General features: G+C 41.4%; 1 protein-coding gene across 1 annotated transcript in view; it reads left to right on the forward strand.

Annotated features, from left to right (window-relative positions):
- mylka (myosin, light chain kinase a) overlaps nt 1–21,143 on the forward strand; it is a 126,986-nt gene that overhangs the window by 51,243 nt on the left and 54,600 nt on the right. Inside the window, exons 3-10 of the mRNA XM_073845747.1 lie at nt 11,028–11,235; nt 11,906–11,951; nt 12,403–12,568; nt 14,232–14,397; nt 14,761–14,782; nt 14,915–15,417; nt 16,680–16,897; nt 17,181–17,301. Of these exons, the coding sequence (XP_073701848.1) occupies nt 11,028–11,235; nt 11,906–11,951; nt 12,403–12,568; nt 14,232–14,397; nt 14,761–14,782; nt 14,915–15,417; nt 16,680–16,897; nt 17,181–17,301 (1,450 nt within the window). The remainder of the gene's footprint in view (nt 1–11,027; nt 11,236–11,905; nt 11,952–12,402; nt 12,569–14,231; nt 14,398–14,760; nt 14,783–14,914; nt 15,418–16,679; nt 16,898–17,180; nt 17,302–21,143) is intronic.

Here is a 21,143-nt window from a genome sequence, read left to right on the forward strand (position 1 = left end):
AGTATTGTAGTAATTTAATATTTGCTTTGTTATTGCCAACAATCTCTATTAGTCCATTAAACTTCCTCCGAAGCTTGTCCGAAATCAATTTAGGGAGGTACTTTCGGATGCAAACACTGTAAAATCATTGCCTGTTAGGCAACAAGTCAGATGTCTAAGATTTCAAATGCAGTCTTGGTTTACAACAAACATCCAGGGGTGCATTTCCCGAAAGCAACTATGGTTGCAAGTTCCTAGTTACAAATAGTTTTAGTGGAACTTATGTTAGTTAGCTAATGATGCTTTTGGGGAAATGCACCCCAGGCTGGTGTGTTGTAGCAAGTTGGAGCTAAAGTCTGGAAGACTTTGGCTCTTCAGGAGCTGAATTGGGCAACCTAGTACTATGTCCAACAATCCATGGTAGTAATAAATTACTATAAACAGGGGTGCACATAAGTGGTCCACAGGTCCGCATGCGCAATCAAAATAATTCTAGGTTATTCGCTGCCGTTTTCAAAGCACAATGCAAAAATGTGACATTTAATTCACTGACGCTCTTTACTTACTCTTTAATCGGAATATATTGCATATACTTACTTGCTGGCAACCCACCAAAATAAAAGTTTGCTAATTTAGGTTTAAAATTTCACATAAAAAAAAGTAAATATTATTATTTTATTTTTAGGTTTACTATAAAATAATAGTATTTTTATTAATACTCCCTTTTTATTTTAAAACATTTAATAGTATTACCACACTTTATTATTTTGTTTATTATTTTATTTAAAATAAATAAATAAATAAATAAAGTTCAATGATGTTATTATCACTATAAAGGAGTAGTTCACTTTCAGAACAAACATTTAAAGATAATGTACTCATCCCCTTGTCATCCAAGATGTTCATGTCTTTCTTACTTCAGTCGTAAAGAAATTATGTTTTTTGAGGAAAACATTTCAGGATTTATCTCCATATAATGGACTTCTATGGTGCCCCTGAGCTTGAATGTCCAAAATCCAGTTTAAATGCAGCTTCAAAGGGCTGTAAATGATCCCAGCCGAGGAAGAAGGGTATTATCTAGCAAAACGATCGTTATTTTCTAAAAACTTTTACAACTTATATACTTATAAACTTACAACTTATAAACTCAAATCGTCTTGCTTAGCTCTGTGTATTCCAGTTCATGACAGTTCATTTTCTCCTCCAACTTCAAAATTGTCCTACATCGCTGCAGAAGTACACTCAAAAAAATGATTCTTTAAACTAACTCAATTCAATTATGGACAGTGGTTCCAAACAACCAAATAGTTTTTTTATTAACATATAAGGATTTTTTCAATCTATTCAAAATTATTCGGTTAAGACAACACAATTGAATTAGGAAAATCAATGTGAAATAGTAATGTCCAACCAAATCAATGTAATCAATGTCCTTTAACTTAAAACCATTAAGTTTAGTCAGCTTGTTTTGGTTTACTAAAAAATATGCCAAACAGCTCATTTATGGGAGTCATGGATGAGTTCTGATTGGCTACAACATGGTTTTTTGGTGGTCACCGTTGACAAAACTGACAGATCTTTTGTTCACAGTTCTATTGACATCTGTAAGGAAAACCTAAGTCAAGTACTTAAGTCACTACATGATGATAGCTATTTAAGTACAGTCAATGCTATTTGATGACTTTTGTTCTTGGCTGTCTGGCTGATATAACTCAGTAAAAGCAGCCAAACAAAATCTAACATTGAAGATTTAAGGGTCAAGAGCCCAACTAATGCAAACATTGACCACTAGGGGTGAGCGGGGCACAACCTAAAGCGGGGTTAGTTGTAACACACGTGGTTTAAATATTTCCACACACGCTAGCATAACTAAATTTACGGTATTTACTAGTTGCCATAGCAACACTATGCAGAGAAAAAAGAGCGCCAAAATTCAAAAGCCTTTTCAAGATATCGCTGAATATTTATTTTACCATAGTAAAAGTACATTTCTGGCTGAAGTAAACTTTTCATTTCAGTTTTTAGTATTCATTTAAAATTAGACAAAACTGCTCTTATTTTAATCTTAAATTTGCTATTTATCAGTTTAGATAGTTTATTAATGCTTGGCAAACCAGCAAAAGACACTAATCTGTATTAATCTCCGGTCGCGCAGATGGGAAAGTTGTAACACTGTGTTACAATGTGCCCCGCTGTTATTAAACTATGCTATTCTATGACATTAGCGGTGCAATTTACACTATTTACTTCTAAGGATTTTGACAAGAAACCACAAGAAACAGGTGAATAAAGGCTGACAATCAATGTTTAATGTTCAGATGTTATTATTTCAAGAAATGTAAAGCATTTTGGCTGGTTTATGTGTGTCGTGTTCTATGAGAGCTGTGTGTGGAGGGAGGAGTGTGTTTTTCTGAATGTCTAAATGTGTTTCATTTATTTGTCCACCTTGTTTTGAACTACAGTACAGCTGTGTGTTGCGATCAGGGCCATTCAAAGCATTGTTGCAATGTGTTCATTTTCAAACTCCAAAATTAGATCATTTTTATTTTTTTAAAAAACTTCATTACTTCATTTGAAAAAGTTAACTCATGTATTTTACTGACAAAATATTTTAGTTTGTTGTGTATATTTTTTTCATTCGATCAGATAACATTTTAAGCTGTCATATGGTCGTGTTACAACGTGCCCCTCAGATGTTACAATGTACCCCACCTACGGGGCATGTTGTCACGTTTCACTTCCTTTCTTTTGAGGCAAATAACGAAAAACGTATACACTGTAAATATGAAAACAAAGCGATATATTTGTACTAGACAAGTGTGAAAATAACGTGGATAAAAAAATTGTACTCTGAACCCCACGTGGATTTACATAAACCGTGAAATTCAAAAAGTGTTAGGTTATGCCCCGCTCTCCCCTATATGGTTGCTTATTTTTTTTCCTCTTTTGGTGATTCTGCTTATTAACATCAGGTGTCTGTACTAATGATCAATCATGACGTGTCTTCATCAAATACTTTAGAAATTGTCACATCCCGTTTTGAATGGTGAAATTAAACCCTTTGCGTTACTTTAACAATTCATAATTAAGTAAAGTGGATAATTAAACAGCTTAAGTTATTTAAGCACAATACAATAGTGTTTTGGCGGACAACAATATATATATATATATATATATATATATATATATGTTGTTTTAAAATAAAATATTTAAATAAAACCAACAATGGCACAAAACGTCTCAGGTTACGTATGTAACCCTGGTTCCCTGAGGGAACGAGACACTGCGTCATCAACGCTCTGGGGAATGCCATTGGCGAACCCGGCTCTGAATCAGTCTGCAACCAATAGGATGACGGGAGTGACGTCACCAACGTGATGACGTCATACGACCAGGAAGTATATAAGCATGTGCGTTTCAAACCGGCTTCAGCTTCCAGGAATGAAGCGATGCGCGGTAGGAATGCGGGAATTATGGCCCATGACGCAGTGTCTCGTTCCCTCAGGGAACCAGGGTTACATACGTAACCTGAGACGTTCCCTTTCGGGAACTCTACACTGCGTCATCAACGCTCTGGGGAACGATATGCCCACGTCTCCAGAATTCCAAATTCCTACCCAGTGGTGTTTGTCTGGGAAGAAAAAAGGGAAGCGCTGCTTCTGGTGGATCAAGCCAGGAAAAGCTCTCTGCCTGGGGGTTACCAGGGCAAGAGAGGCAGTACACCTCTGTCCGGGGGACCAGCCCGGAACCAGAGGGCAGTGCTCGTTGATACTTACCTGCAGGAGCACCGACGGTTCTCCGCCTGGGAAACTGCCAGGACAGGAGAAGTATTACACCTCCGTCCGGGAATAGTGCCGGAGCGAGAGGGAAGTGGCATATACCTCGGCCCTCGGGCTCGCGAGGAAAGTGGTCGCTCTGTCTGGGGACACCAGCAAAAGAGGGACCAGAAGAACTCCGCCTGGAAAACTGCCAGGACGTGAGTGGGATGACATCTCTGCCTGGGGAGCACCCAGCGCGAGAGGGAACATAATAAGTACCTCGGCCCTCAGGCACTCGAGGAGAGTAGTCCAAACTCTGTCTGGGGAACAGCCAGCACAAGAGGGACTAAATTAGCTCCGCCTGGAAAACTGCCAGGACGCGAGCGGGATTACATCTCTGCCTGGGAGTACCCAGCGAAGAGGGATATGATCCGCCTCGGCCCTCGGGCTCACGAGGAAAGTGTCTACCTCCGTCTGGGGACCAGCCAGACGTAGAGGGACAGGTAGCATCTGGGGAGTATGCCAGAACGCTAGGTTGCTTTGCCTGGGAAGAGTGCCAGGACGCAAGCGGGATTACATCTCTGCCTGGGACGTACCCAGCGAAGAGGGATTGAGTAAACCTCGGCTCTTGAGCCCACGAGGTTAGGTCATACACCCTAGTCTGGTCACCAGCCAGAGAGGGGTCCTCCTTGGCCCTCGGGCACACAAGGAGAGGGCAATCCTTTGTCGGGGCGCACCCGGATCAAGAGGGATGCAATTAGTGCCTGGAAACTCTGGCCAGAGCACGGGAAATAGCTCCGCCTGGAAACAGCCAGGACGCGAGTAGAATTACATCTCTGCCTGGGGAGTGCCCAGCGCAAGAGGAACCATAGCAAGAACCTCTGCCCTCAGGCGCTCGAGGAAGGTAGTCCAAACTCTGTCTGGGGAACAGCCAGCACGAGAGGGACTGAATTAGCTCCGCCTGGAAGACTGCCAGGACGCGAGTGGGATTACATCTCTGCCTGGGAGTACCCAGCGAAGAGGGATATGATCTGCCTCGGCCCTCGGGCTCACGAGGAGAGTGTCTACCTCAGTCTGGGGACCAGCCAGACGTAGAGGGACAGGTAGCACCTGGGGAGTATGCCAGGACGCTTGGTTGCTTCGCCTGGGAAATTGCCAGGACGCAAGCGGAATAACATCTCTGCCTGGGGAGCAACCAGCGAAGAGGGAGAGTTATCCACCTCGGCCCTCAGGCCCCGAGGTGATAGGCCTCTGTCTGGTGACCAGCCAGACTAAGAAGCATCCTCGGCCCTCAGGCACACGAGGAAGGGTAATCCCTTTGTCGGGGCGCACCCGGACAACAGGGACCCGAGAAGTGTCTGGAAACTCTGGCCAGAACACTAAATTGACTCCGCCTGGAAAACTGCCAGGACACGAGTGGAATTACATCTCTGCCTGGGGAGCACCCAGCGCAAGAGGGAACATCTACCTCGGCCCTCGGGCTCACGAGGGATAGCGCCTTCGCTGTCAGCTCAGGACAGCCGAGCTCGTAGCTCTTAGGTCTAGTTCATAGAACTTTACAAAGGTCAAAGGGGTGGACCAACCCGCCGCACTGCAGATGTCCTGAATGGGGACACCTGCTAGCAGAGCTTTGGAGGCAGCCATGCCTCGAGTTGAGTGAGCCTTGATGGCCAGAGGACTCATAAGCAGTAGTTATTGCATCTACAATCCATCTACTGATAGTATGCTTAGTTGCCGGGAGCCCCCTCTTAGGGGGACCGTAACAAACTAGCAATTGCTCTGACTTTCGCCACAGGGCAGCTCTGTGGACGTATGTGTCCAGTGCTCGCAGGCCTTTTATCCTCTCGCACTGGACACATGCAGTTATACTTCCGATGGTCGTTCTCCACGAATGAAGGAGGATGAAAGGCCTGTAGGGTGACTGGCTGTGGTACTGCTGTTGGAACCTTCGGTACGTACCCTGGTCTAGGGTAGAGGAACGCTTTGGCCAAACCGGGCGCAAAGTCGATATATGAAGGGGCCACTGAGAGGGCCTGAAGGTCTCCTACTCTCCTCAGAGAAGTAAGAGCCAACAGCAACGCCGTCTTAATTGTAAGGAAGCAATCTGAAATCTCCTCAATGGGCTCGAATGGAGGCCGAGAGAGGGCTTCAAGGACCACAGCGAGATCCCAAGAAGGAGTTCTGGGTACCACCCGAGGCCTTATCCTGAGTGCACCACGAAGGAAACGTATGACCAAGGGGTTCTTGCCCACTGACATGCCACCGAGAGGGGTGTGGAAGGCCGATAATGCCGCCACGTAAACCTTCAGGGTGGAGTGGGCTAGCCCTATGGAGAGGCGAGACTGCAAAAACTCCAGCACTGTACCAACCTGGCAGTGGACTGGGTCTGCGTGTCGCTCTTCACACCATGAAGTGAAAACCTTCCACTTAAGGCCATAAAGTTTCCTTGTAGAGGGAGCTCTAGAGTGAAGGATGGTCTCCACAACCTCGGCTGGGAGACCACTGTCTATGAGGTGTGCCCCCTCAGAGGCCACACCCATAGTTTCCACTTCTCTGGGTGGGGGTGGCAAATTGCGCCCCCAGCCTGAGAAAGAAGGTCCTTCCTGACCGGAATCTCCCACGGAGAGCCGTCGAGGAGGGAAATGATGTCCGAGAACCATACTCGGGCCGGCCAGTACGGGGCTACTAGTAGTAGACTGACTCCGTACCGGCGCACTCTTTCTAGAACTCCTGGGAGCAGAGCGATCGGGGGGAAAGCGTACAGACGAAGCCTCGGCCAGGTCTGTACCATAGCGTCCAGCCCCAGTGGAGCTGGAGGCGTTAGAGAGTACCAAAGGGGACATTGCGAAGTCTCTTGAGTCGCAAAGAGGTCCACTTGAGCTTGGCCAAACACTCTCCATATCTGCTTCACCACCTCGGGGTGAAGTTTCCACTCCCCGGGCCTCGGCCCCTGCCTCGACAGGATGTCTGCTCCAATGTTCAGATGCCCAGGGATATGAACTGCACTCAATGAGAGGAGTTTCCCTTGGGACCACAGGAGGATATGGTACGCCAGCTTGAATAAGGGGCGTGAACGCACACCTCCTTGGTGGTTGATGTAATATACTACCGCTGTGTTGTCGGTGCGAACTAACACATGACGGTTTCTCAGGTCTGGGAGGAAATGCCTCAAGGCCTTGAACACTGCTAACATCTCTAGGCAATTGATGTGCCACAAGAGATGGTGACCGGTCCATAGGCCGGAGGCCGAGCGGCCACTCATGACCGCTCCCCACCCGGTGAGGGATGCATCTGTCTCTAGCGTGACGCGGCGACAAGGAGCTCCCAAGACCGGGCCCTGAGATAGGAACCAAGGTTTCTTCCACATGTCTAAGGCACGAAGGCAACGCCGCGTGACCTTGATCTTGCGGAATGGATTTCCCCTCGGGGAGAATCCCTTGGTCTTGAGCCACCACTGTAGTGGCCTCATATGCAGCAGGCCAAAAGGTATTACGTTGGCTGCAGCTGCCATGAGACCTAACAGTACTTGGAACTGTTTGACAGTGAGTGACAGGCCTAGCTTGACCGCATTGACTGCAGTAAGGATCGACTCGATCCGAGCAGGAGACATTCGTGCCTGCATCGTGGTCGAATCCCATGCCACACCTAGATAAGTGGTTCTCTGTAGAGGAGACAGCACACTTTTCTTGGCGTTGAGCCTCAACCCCAGCTTTTTCATATGAGCGAGAACAACATCTCGATGCTGAGCCGCTAACTGTTCTGAGCTGGCTAGGATAAGCCAGTCGTCTATGTAGTTGAGTATGCGGATGCCCTGGAGTCGCAACGGAGCCAGCGCAGCATCCACACACTTCGTGAAAGTGCGGGGTGAGAGTGCTAGGCCGAAAGGAAGAACTCGATATTGGTAAGCTTCGCCCCTGAAAGCGAACCTGAGAAACTTCCTGTGCTGAGGAAGGATGGAGATATGAAAATATGCATCTTTGAGATCTATCGTGACAAACCAGTCCTCGGACCTGATTTGAGACACGACCTGCTTGACAGTAAGCATTCTGAACTTCAGCTTCATAACTGAGCGGTTCAGTAGCCTGAGATCTAAGATGGGCCTCAGCCCTCCATCCTTCTTGGGAACAATGAAGTACCGGCTGTAGAACCCGGATTCTCTGTGCTGAGGAGGGACCACCTCGATGGCTCCCTTCCTTAGAAGAGAATTTACTTCTTGTTCCATGACCAGAACCTGCTCTGGGCCTACCAGGGTAGGAAATACTCCGCTGAACTGAGGCGGAGGAGCGCCGAACTGGATTTGATAACCTTTCTCTACCGTGCGGAGAACCCATGAAGATACATTTGGCAGTAGTTTCCACGCTGCTAGAAAATGTACTAAGGGAACCAGCCTCTCGAGACTGGCCTCTGGTAGAGTTTGAGGAACTAATTCGGTGGCCTGTAACAGCTGACTGGCAAGCGACACCTGAACTAATTGCTCTGAGGACCCCCGTAGGGGTGACAAACTTGCTGAGTCCGCTACGAAATCGGGCGGAAACCCCAGCAGAGGTTTGCGGGAGACTGCCGCGCCCTGAAACACTGGCAGGGTTAGCTGACTGGTCTCCTGAGGGCCCCGAGGGAGAGTGGGTACCATAAAATGTGGAAGACCCGCTTCTCCCCCGAGAGGGGCTGCCCTCAATGGCCCTGAGACATAAAAGTCAGGGCCGTTTAGCCGAGGACCTCTTTGACTGCAGGACGACCCTCAGGTCCGGCCTGGCCTTAGAGGCCCTCGACTTGGAGCGTGACTTGCCCTGCCCCCTAGATCTATCTGGCGGGGCACGAGCGGCCACGCTAGCTTTTTGGGTCTGGCGGTGTGAGTTGAGCCTGGCTACCGCACGAGTCACCACCTCCAGGAGCTCCTCAAACTGCGGGGATTTTACTGGCGGTTGGATGAGGTCAACACTCTCTACGTCAACCTCCTCGGAGGAAGACAAGAGTAGTGTTGAGACCTCCTCTCGGGGGGAAGAAACCGCAGTGCGGGCTTCCGCATCCAAGAGGAGATCAACCGATCCGCCGGGTGAGGAAGGAGATAGGGGATCACCCGTCTCCATACCCTCCAGCAGATCGAGCTGCGAACCCCACGAGTGCAGCTGCCGCTCCGCCTCAGCGGAAGCGGGGCCAGACCCGCGAGGAACGCTGGTGAAGGCTCCCTCCTCGAAGAGAGCCTTCCGGGAACGGAGCACCCGCAGTGGAAGGCGCTCACACTGCGGACAGCCAGCCCCCTCGAGGGCTGACTGAGCATGCTCCGCTCCCATGCAGAGAACACACAGACTGTGTGTATCCCCACCAACGATGAATCGCTGGCAAGGAGGAACACACCGTCTGTGTGACTGCTGCACCGCCATAACAAATTTCTTTCCCCTTTTTGACATTGCTCAAAAGAAAGTTGTGCAAACTGGCACAGAAAAACAGCAATGCAAGTAACCAGACAAACAGACCAACATAGAGCGCTTCGCTGAATGACAAAAGCTGAAGCCGGTTTGAAATGCACATGCTTATATACTTCCTGGTCGTATGACGTCATCACGTTGGTGACGTCACTCCCGTCATCCTATTGGTTGCAGACTGATTCAGAGCCGGGTTCGCCAATGGCGTTCCCCAGAGCGTTGATGACGCAGTGTAGAGTTCCCGAAAGGGAACCATTTTCTTGAGTGTACCAACCCAGTGTTTACAAAGTAAATGAGCAAATAAGATCAAACACCCGTTACAAAAAAAGGTAAAACAGCGATATAGGATGTTGATTTTGAAGTTAGAGGAGAAAATGAGATGCGAGTTTTTCGACATACCCTAACTGTAATGAGCCGGAATACACAGAGAACACACAGAGCTAGACAAGACGAGCATTTGAGGTTAAAAAGTATATAAATTGTAATATTTTTAGGAAAATAACCAATTGTTTTGCTAGATAAGACCCTTCTTTCCTTGGCTGTCATCGTTTAGAAGCTGCATTTCAAAAGTTCAAACTCGGGGGCACCATAGAAGTCCATTATATGGAGAGAAATCCTGAAATGTTTTCCTCAAACAACATAATTTCCTTATGACTAAAAACAGAAAGACATGAACATACTCATGGTCACACTATGTGTAGTGTGAGGACCAGCACAAATCTCCAGGTACTCTTATGAGAACTACACTCTTAAAAATAAAGGTGCTTCACGAAAAGAGAAGAACCTTTTTTGTTTAAATGGTTCCATAAAGAACCTTTAACATTTAAAGAGCCTTTCTGTTTCAAAAAAGGTTCTTTGTAGTGAAAGAAGGTTCTTCAGATAATAAAAATGTAAAAAAGAGATGGTTCTTTAAAGATCCTTCTATAGCATCACTGTAAAGAACCTTTCGAAGCACCTTTATTTTTTAGAGTGTAGGCTAAAAATCTTATGTGCACCCCTGACTATAACCATATAACTATAAGACTATAAGAGAGGTGCTGCAATTGGTATGAAGTATCTTTTATTCACACACACACACACACACACACACACACACACACACACACACATGTTGGGTTTACATGTTTTATGGGGACATTCCATTGGCATAATGGTTTTTATACTGTACAAACCGTACTTTCTATCGCCCTACACCTACCCTACACCTAAACCTAGCCCTCACAGGAGATTGTGCATACTTTTACTTCATCAAAAAAACTCATTGTGCATGATTTATAAGCCTGTTTCCTCATGGGGACCTGAGAAATGTCCCCACAAGGTCAAAATCTACTGGTATTCCTATCCTTGTGGGGACATTTGGTCCCCACAACGTGATGAATACCAGGTACACACACACACACACACACATGCGCAGCACTCACACATGTGCAGCACTCTCGGGAATTAAGTAGCAGAACTCTCTTCTGTTTGGTCTATAAGCAGGGCAACGCTGATAATCAGTTACTGAGTAACTAATGAAGGCTGTTCCCGATTCTGTTCACTGGGTTTTAAGCATGTCCAGAATGCTGTTCATATTTGTCTCACTGAACCTTTCAATTATGGAACACAGCCTTGGCTTGCTTTACACACCCAGCAGCTTCCTTTGGTCAGACTTAAGAATGCTAGCGAGAGGATTCTTGCAATGTATCTGTGTCTCACTTGTTTGTTTAGACAGTTGCGTTGACTAATTACTGCTGATCTAATGCTGTGTTTATGTGGTTGTATGCAGAGACAACAGAGAAAGACATAGTTACATTTATGTGTTTCTATAATTTTACGCTCTTTGAAATGTTCATTGCTTAACTTGCGTGTATGTGATCTCTGTCAGGTGCGTGGTTTTCCAGAGCCCCAGGTTTGCTGGTTTAGGAATGGGAAGCTACTGATAGCCGGAGATCATTATTCTATGGAGCAAAGTGCTCGTGGAACCTTTAGTCTGGTGGTCCAGGAAGTCCAGGATGGCGATGGAGGACGTTACACATGCGAAGCTGTCAATGATGCTGGTAGCTGCCAGGTTACTGTGGAGATCATTGTGGAAGGTAAAGCCATCATCTTGATGGACCTGAGGATTATCTTAAATGGATGTTCTAAAAAGATCAGGGACAGTAATCAATGTTAAGGTTATAAGATGTGTAATGTAAATCTCATGTAACAAGAAACTGCCACTGAGGTACGAAAACTTTAATTCAATAGATATTCTCTGAAAACAATGTCTTGTGTCTCGCATTGTCATACAAAATGTACAGTATGAAAGAAAGTATTTTTATTTTAACAGTTGCATACAGATGTTCCCAAAGACTGTCTGTTCATATTCCCTGTAAAATTACAGCATAGAGAAAACACTAAAGAGTATATTGTTCTAATTCAGTTTACCATGCAGTCTACCCTACAGTGCATATACTCAAAAGTTTACATTACAGTGTATTCTGCATTTCTCATCTCTTTTTTGCCTACGGTAAACATGTCCCCAGTCAGAGATGCAGCACTACATCTGTACTGATTTATAGACTAATAAATGCTTAATAAACTTCCTCCGGCATGCTTCACAAAAACACAAACATATGGAGCCGTTCTAGCAGGTCTGCTCAAGCTATGTTTATGAAGGAAGGAGAGATAGAGAAAGAAGTTTCTAATGTATTCTGTGTCTTTATGGATAAGTGTATACATTGTATTTAGAGTATCATGATTATCCTTTTCCATCCCACACAGGAAATGCAGGAAAAAAATACAGTCTTCCTTCCTCCAACAGAGCAGGGTGAGACACATACTGCCTGAAAAAAAGAAAATGTCATGCATGAATATGAAATACACATTATACCATATCCTTTTGATAATTAATATACCCTGTTAAACCTGCCAATTTTTTAATTTTTTTAATATTTACTTTGTTATATATTTATATAGTTATTGTCTATTGTCGTTGTGTGAAGAAAATGCTATTATAATGAATATGCAATAGAAATCGGAAAGTTAAAATCACACTAATTTTTCCATTCCATCTGGTTGGTAATAAAAAAAAAACACCCTACAGAAAGTCAAATTTTCATATTTAATTAACATTTTGGCCTTTACTGCCAGTCACCTGTAGATATAATTAGACCAAATTCACAAGAAACAGCATGTTAACTGAATTAATTAGTATTCCTGCATTTAGTCATGTGAGTTATTGTGAATTGTTGTTTATTTTTTCTCTCTTCTGTCACCAGTGGATCTCTGGGAGTTCCTGCAGTAGAGAACAGACCCAGTATCTGGGGTGAAAGTCCCCCAAAGTTTGTGACTAAACCTTCTCGGCTGTATCTCAAAGTGGGACAGAGTGGTAAGTTCTCAGCCAAGATCACGGGACGACCCCAGCCATTGGTGCAGTGGTATAAGGTGAGACACAATTGAAGAGTACCTGAAATCACACACTGTAAAAAACAACCTATAGAATCTACTCAATAAAATGGGGTAAACTGATGTAACAATTTGCAAAGTTTGTTTGGGTAGATTCTATCCTATATATCTGAGTAAACAATACCTGAATTGATCAGCTAAGACAAACTAAAAAAAGTAGGTAAAGTCTACACAGCAAAAAGCCCAGTATTAAATGAACTCTCCCAATAGTTTGAGTCCATACTCAAGAGTATTAAAATGAACACTGAAGCAGTGTTAGAGTTATTGAGGTAATTAAGTGATTCATTGAGTGATTATTGACCATTATTAAAGACCTGATGTTAAAAAGCAGAATCACCAAAAGGAGAAAATCTAATTTAGTAAGTCACCATTATAGAGGTCAGTGTTAGCATTAGTTTAGCTCTTTACCATTTACTTCTTAACAGTAGGTTTTGTTTGGGTGCTCTAATTGAGTTATAACGATCAGACAAACCTGGAGAAATTAGATTATGTGATGTTGAACATGCTTTGACAAAGTCATAATGTGACCTGAATTACAGAGATGTATTTTATTTATTAATTACGCTAGATTAATCAGAGAGGTGTTTTTGAAGCTTATTTTGACAAAAAATATGCACGTACTTTAGAAATAGACACACAGACATCAACAATCAGCATGAGAATCACAACAATGGTGACCATCAAAAACGTATGTTGTAGCCAATCAAAACTCATCTGTGTCTCCCATCATGCATTGCGGCATGAATAAATTATGAGCTGATGATTTCCGTGATGTTTAGAGTTGATCTGTTTCTGAATATGCTGTTTGTCACCATTGTTGAGATTCATATGCTGATTCCTGATGTCTGTGTGTGCCTAAAAGAGCAACTTTTAAAAAATTTGATCAGAGGAACTTGTAAAAAGGCCAATCAAAAAAAAAAAAAAAAAAGGTTTATTATTTTTGCTGCTGTGAAACCTCAAAGCAGTTGTAATAAATAAAGGATATAGAACTGAAAGACTGCACTCTCAAGATTTCAGTGGCTCAAATTAAGCTTATTTTAAACCAGAATTATCACCACTGCATGACTTTTGCTCTTTAGCTTGTTTAACTAAACAGCAAAACAAAACTTAATGCTAAAGAGCTACAGGTAAAGAGCCCAACTAATGCTAACACTGACCACTATAATGGTGACATAAAAATTTTGGTGTCTTCAATAATTTTCAATCACCACTCAATGAATCACTTAATTTCCTGATTAGCTTTGACACTGCTTCAGTGTTGATTTTAACACTCTGAGTATGGACTCAAATAAACTCCCGGGAGAGTTCATTTAATACTGCGCTTTTTGCTGTGTAGACTTTACCTACTTTTTTTTTTTTGTTTTCTTAGCTGATAAATTCAGGTATTCTTTACTCAGATATATAGGATAGAATCTACCCAAACAAACTGTGTAAATTGTTTCCTCAGTTTACCCCATTTTATTGAGTAGATTCTTAAATTCAGGTATTCTTTACTCAGATATATAGGATAGAATCTACCCAAACAAACTGAGTGCAAATTGTTACACCAGTTTACCCCATTTTATTGAGTAGATTCTATAGGTTGTTTTTTACAGTGCAGGCTGAGTCATAAATTATTTATGCACTACGTTTCCCCTTTTAGGGAGAGGAGAAGATCCAGCAGTCTGATCACTTTAACATGTTTGAGAGGTCAGGAATGCATTTCCTGGAGATTCGGCACACGTGCTCAGAGGACGCTGGCGTGTTCACCTGTCTGGTGGCCAACAGTGCCGGGAAAGCCTCTGCAACCGCTGAACTCATTGTTCAAGGTAGGCAAATACAAAAGGATAGAGAAACAGATAAGGGGATTTGAATAAAGTATTTTGTAAATGAAGAATTATTAAAAAAAATATTTATATCTCACAGCTTCCGAGACTTTATTTCTCATAATTTGAAAATAATTGTTTGCATGTTACATCTCACAATTGCAACCAGAGAGGCCCACCAATGAGGCTGGTGTCTCGGTTCCTTGTTAGACCGTAATTCGTCCTTGGTAACAGAATGTCCCACAGATGTCAAAGCAATAACTACTGTAATATGGGTTTCATTAATGTCTTAATATCCGGTTTAGCTAAACAGCTCACAGTTCAGATTCTAAAGTTCTCATAGTTTATTCTGTTGTTCTTTTGCAGATGGATACACTGAGGCATCCACGTAAGTGAGAAGCTTTTATTTAGGCTATTTAATTACAGCTTGCAAGTTACAATAAAATAACTCCTGCTCTAGTGCATCTTTGCAGTCAGCAATGCCTGTTCACTTGACTGTTTGTGATCTTTCTTTCCAAAGCATTCCCAAACCATCTCAAGATCTCTCGAAACCATCTGTGGTCAAGCACAGCACCAACGGTCTTGACATGGAACAGAAAACTTCCAGCATATCCGTCCGAACTGCAGTCACAGAGACACACACACCGATGTCCACTACCACTGTAGCCAGTGTTTCTCCTGTCACCAGAATGGAGGCATCAAAAATAACAGCATCGCTATCCTCACAATCTATCAGCAAGTCCACAGATGGAAGATCACCAGCTGGTCAAAAGACATCAAACTTTGTGAATGTAAGAAGTCAGAACATTGTAAAGAATGAGTCACAAAGCACAGCAAGAGCTTCAGATACATTTAGAGCTCCAGAAGAGATTCCTGAAGCATCACGTCTGGAGAACAGAAGAGATGCCCACCGACAAACCCGAGGGAGCAAAATGGATGTTGTAGAAACTCCGCCCAGTTTTGACTCCCAGCCTCAAAGCCAAGAGGTTGTGCAGGGTGAAAAGGTCACGTTCAAATGCCAAGGTGAGTCTGATGAACTGAAGTGACTGGAATAAAATATGTGACCCTGGAGCACAAAACCAATCATAAGGGTCATTTTTGAACTCCTTTAAGATTGTCCAAATGAAGTTCTTAGAAATGCATATTTCTAAACAAAAATAAGTTTTGATATATTTACGATAGGAAATGTACAAAATATCTTCATGGAACATGATCTTTATTTAATATCCTAATGATTTTTGGCATAAAAGAAAAATCAATAATTTTTACCCATGTGTTTTCAGCTATTGCTACAAATATAACCATGCTACTTATGACTGGTTTTGTGGTCCAGGGTAACATATAGAGTTGCAGGTTATTTAGCTCTGGTCCTGATAATGATTTTTCAAAACAGCTAATATGTGAACTGCTGCTGTCTTAAAATTGTATTGAATATGCAATACAATTACTTTTAAGTATATTTAAATCATTATGTTTTAGTAATAATTTAAAGAATTTAGCTTATTTTGATGTGTTGACAAACATGTTAAGCCACATGTAAAGTATTTATAATGTTAGCTATAGTGTGTTATTTAAAATAAATACATTTTAAAATAAATAAACTATTACATTTAATTTAATTGCAATTAAAATTAAGTGTCTGAAACATTACATTGAGCTTGCACGCAAGTTCACTTCCGGAACAAAAATTTAAAGATAATTTACTCACCCCCTTGTGTCCCTTGTCATGTTTTTCTTTCTTCAGTTGATAAGAAATTATGTTTTTTGAGGAAAAGACTGCGAGTTTGAAGTTTCAATATGCAGTTTCAATGCAGCTTTAAATGATCCCTGCTGAGGAAGAAGGTTTTTATCTAGCGAAACGATTGCTCATTTTTTTTAAACTGACAATTTCTATACTTTTTAACCTCAAATGCTCATCTTGTCTAGCTTTGCGTGAACGCTGTGTATTCCTGTGTTTACAAAGTGAACATGCAAAGTTCAAACATTCTTTACAAAAAAGGTAAAAAAGGCTAAAAAAGGGAGTTTTTCGACATACCCCATACCCCAAACAAGTATGTGGACTTCTCATTTAAGTATATTCTTTTCTAGTATATTATTTCCATAATAAGTAATCTTTTAAATATTTACATATTTTACAATGTACGTAACAGCCGGTTCTTTGCTGGGGGCACACATATATACAAATTAAACAAACAAATTGAACAAATTGTGCAAAGTTGTGTTATTTGGGTTGCAGAGTTATGTAGATGTTATTAAATGAGTGATCTGCCCCTGTGCTCTCTCAGTGTCTGGGACTCCAGCGCCGACAGTGAGCTGGATGAAAGATGGAGCTTCTCTCAGACAGAGATCAGGCGTCAGCACGGGACAGGAGGGCAGTCTGCATGTCCTATGCCTGGAGAGCGCTCACGTAACTGACACTGGACAGTATGGCTGCACTGCTGCCAGCAAAAGAGGAAAGACTGTGGCCCACTGGAGCCTGACTGTTAAACGTAAGAACCTACCAGTCTACTTGATATGGATTGCCAATTAAGTATAATAATTCATTAGAAATGTATTAGAAACATTATACATGCCTTCACTCATACCTTAGTTTGATAAGTTTAATGCATCTTTTTAAAATAATAATAATTATTATTATTATCATTATTACTATTAGTATTATTATTATTAGTGTGACAGTGCCACCTATTGGTAAAACCAATTGATTTCAGATGCTCAGTTGTGTTTGTGTATGGCTGTGCGTGTGCGTGTGCGTGTGTGTTGTAGGCGTGGGGGTGGGGGTGGAGGCAAAGCCCCCAGTGTTCAGCTCTTCTCTGAAGAATTGTTCAGTATCAGAGGGACAAGACTTCATCCTGCAATGCTCAGTGGAGGGCAAACCACTGCCTCAGCTCACCTGGCTCCACAATGGTAAGAGAAACACTGTTTAAGTGGCAGATTCAATCATCACTGATCCAGTAATTCTTCAGTAATGCTCAGTTTAGCACCAAGCAGAAATTTAACATGTTCAGTATTATTAGTCAGACTAGTTTCAGCCTGCACACTGTCAGACCCTTTACTATTTGTTTACTGACAATGTGTCCGTTTACTGTACTGATCTAGCTTATTCTTTAAGTTTGGCATTGTGTACTAGTAGTCTATCAATATTGTTGGCTTTTACAACAATTTCTCATTTAATGTTTCTCATTTACAAGTTACTTTAGATAAAAGCCTCAATAATAAATGAATACATGTAAATATATTCACTCTTAAATATCGCATACAGCCTGACGCATCATAGTCAACTAAAACTAAATTTAACTACAGTACTTGAAATAAAATAAAGGTTAACTGAAATGAAAAAAAAGTTTTTAAAACTAATTTGATTTGAACTAGTTAAAATAAACAAAAATACTACATTTTGTTATTATAAACAAAACTGTAAACTATAACAGCATCTTGATTACAAAAAAAATGGAATAATAGAGACTTAAAAGCACTCTTTCCCCCGGTTTCACAGACAAGGTTTAAGCCTAGTCCTAGACTAAAATGTAAGCCTGAGCTGTTTCAACTGAAACAAAATTGCACTGATTGATCTTAAAATATATCAGTGCCTTTGTTTTGTCTCAAGATGCACACCTTTAATGTTTTTTTTTTTTTTTCCAAGCATGTTTATAAAAATGACTTAAATGTCCTAATTGAACTATGGCGTAATCCTGGCTTAGTCTAAGCCCTGTCTGTGAAACCGGGCCTTTGAGTATAAAGTTAAGCAGATGTTTTGTAACCAGTAGAGGGCAATGATGTTGCTGTTTTTACAACTCCACAGTACTGTTTTCAAAAACCTAAAAAAGAGGAAAAAAAGTACTAGCCAGAGACACATTAAGTTGTCTTTACTTCTTTAAATCTAAATATTTCTGACTTACTATGCCATGGAGAGATAAATTGCTAGATATCTGTCTCTGCTCATGTCTGAGACAGAAGGGTTATGAAGGTTAGTGTGTGTGTGTGTGTGTGTGTGTGTGTGTGTGTGTGTGTGTGTGTGTGTGTGTGTGTGTGTGCGTGTGCGTGTGCGTGTGCGTGTGCGTGTGCGTGTGTGTGTGTGTGTGTCACTCTGTTCCCTGTCCAGCTAAAATAGATTTTGCCTATATTTATTTTTTGCCTATAATTGTTGTTCATGTGAAATTGTGAATGCAACCACATCTTAGTCTTATAGCTGAGTTTCATAGCAAGAATTACATGTAACAATAGTGCTGCAGTATTTTTGTTCAACTGAAATTGTATTGACATTTTTATGGTTCTTATTTTTATTTTTGGGTTCTTAAAGAGTCTGAACAATGCTAACACATTCAAAACAATACAACATTAATCTAAAATGTTGCATTATTATCCCAGCATCTACCATCAGTTTAAAACAAACCTAAATATCCCATCCATATATGAGGTTGCAGGGATGTTGGAATTGCAATCTCACTCTTATATCTCAAACACAATGGCCCTGTTTCACAGACAGTGCTTAGTTTAAGCCAGGACTAGGTCTTAGTTATATTAAGATATTTAAGCAGCTTTTATAAAAATGCCTAGAAGAAAAGAAGAACACGTTACAGGTGTGCATCATGGGACAGAACAATGGTAATAATATATTTTAATATATTTTAAGATATGTCAGAGCAATATATTTTCAGTTTAGACAGCTCAAACACGCATTTTAGTCTGGGAATAGCCTTAAGCCTTGTCTGTGAAACCAATTGAACTTCTTTTAAACTAAAAATAGGAAAGTATACTTTTAGTATACTATTTAGGAAGTTCCCAGAAATGTGTTTTATATACTTCGCAGAAATATACTTAAAATTACATTTAAGTATACTTGACTTATACTTCGAAAAAAGTCTAAATATAGGCCGCTATTACACATCTTCTGCACAGAATTTCCAAAACACAAGTGAAGAAGAAACCGAACCAACAGATGTTTCCACATGTAATCTAACACAATCATCAGACATAAAACAGCATCAAAACCACAGATATGTAAAACTGTGTAACGTTACGGAATAAAATGACAACCTGTGAAAAGATAATGACTGTAAAGCTTTGGGGTGTTGATCAACTTAATCTCAGTTTTGATTATCATGAATATTTCAAAATAATTCAAAATGTTATGTTTATGACACCCACATTCAAGTGTTTATAAAAGAATGCATGAAGCTAAAATAAAATGTTTTTTGTTTACAAGCAGATACCCTGTTCTTTCTTTTGATGTTTTGTATGTTCAGATATCCATATAACAAAATAAACACAAAATAATACCTAAATAAGGTCATAGTAGTATAGTTCATGTAATGTATAGGTCATTGCTAGACATTTGCTAAGGAGTTCAGAGTGCTTTTAGCATGTTGCTGTGCAGTTGTTGGAATGTTGTTCACTGGTGAAAAGAGCCCATTCCCAAGTCTGTGTTGTATTGGTCTCTAGATGTGACTGCGGTCCCTCATTCCCTGTCTATTGGACTTTTTGGCTGTTTTGCCCTTTATTACTATCTTATTGTCTAAAAATAATAGCTCACCTTTACTGGACAGGCAATATCATTCATGTCTGTACATTTAAAAATTAAAGTTCCTTTTGGAACCTTTTTCTCAATGACTTTAGTTTGACTATCACGACTCTACTATAGACCGTTGCTTATTTACAAAAAAGCCAGCTTCTGCCCACTTCACTTATTTGCCATATGGTTTAACAGTGTTAATTTCATATAGCCGGTAGATTGTATGTGCTGTCCTGCAACAGACAGACTGTAGGATTGTGGTACACTATGGTGTCTTCATTACAGACTAGATGAAAGTCTCTTGAGTTTGACTCTGGGTTTCCCTGAGAAACTGCGAGCCGCAGCAGGGGCTTTTGAGCAAATATGAGACTTTACAACCATATAAAGGCAAAACATGCATCACTCACCCTGAAATATTACGCACAGATGGACTTGGTAAATCAGACATCTAAGAGAGAGAGAGAGAGAGAGAGAGAGAGAGAGAGAGAGAGAGAGAGAGAGCATCTGTGCGGGCTGATTTTACAGTCCCTGGAAAAAAGAGGGGGTTTTACAGAAAGAAAGGAAAGTCTTTCCGACTTTCAAAGAAGCAGCTTTTCCTCATAATTTTGAGAGGAATGCTCTTTGAATCCCGACAGTGACGTTTAGCAGCAAAGCTATTTACAAGCAAAAACAATTCACAATGAGAACTATACTGCAAAGAGAGAAAGTAGTATGGTTGTATGTTATTCTGTCCATTTCCCATGCGACAGATACATTCACATAGTAATCCTTTCAGTGCCACCAGAGGGCACTATCACTGGAAATCAAAATGTAGACTCAACTGTGTATTGGTTAATGCCTGAAACAAGGTATGTGGTTAACATAAACTCAAGATATTTTCATGTTTTATTCTATGACATAAAATACACTGGTAATACCTCCTTACAAAGTTTTTTTTTTTTTTTCCCCCAAAGCTTTTTTCAAAGTTTTTTCAAAGGCAGTTGCTAATAAATGTCTAAATGGGAATGCAAAGGTTGTCTGGGACATTAAATGTCATCACAGTGAACAGAAAAACTCATCTACTCACTAGTCCTCATTGTGTTTATTATGCTCTTGATAACTATTTTGAAACGTTCAGTGTTTTACTTTAAACTTTTATTGGTTACGGAGCAATAATAATTTTTCTGCAACAATCCAAAACAATGGAAAAACCATGCTAGGTCCAGGTCAGCCTAAAAAAAATCATTGAAATCACTGC

This window comes from Garra rufa, chromosome 8 (genome assembly GCF_049309525.1).
Source record: "Garra rufa chromosome 8, GarRuf1.0, whole genome shotgun sequence".
NCBI classification, from domain to species: domain Eukaryota; kingdom Metazoa; phylum Chordata; class Actinopteri; order Cypriniformes; family Cyprinidae; genus Garra; species Garra rufa.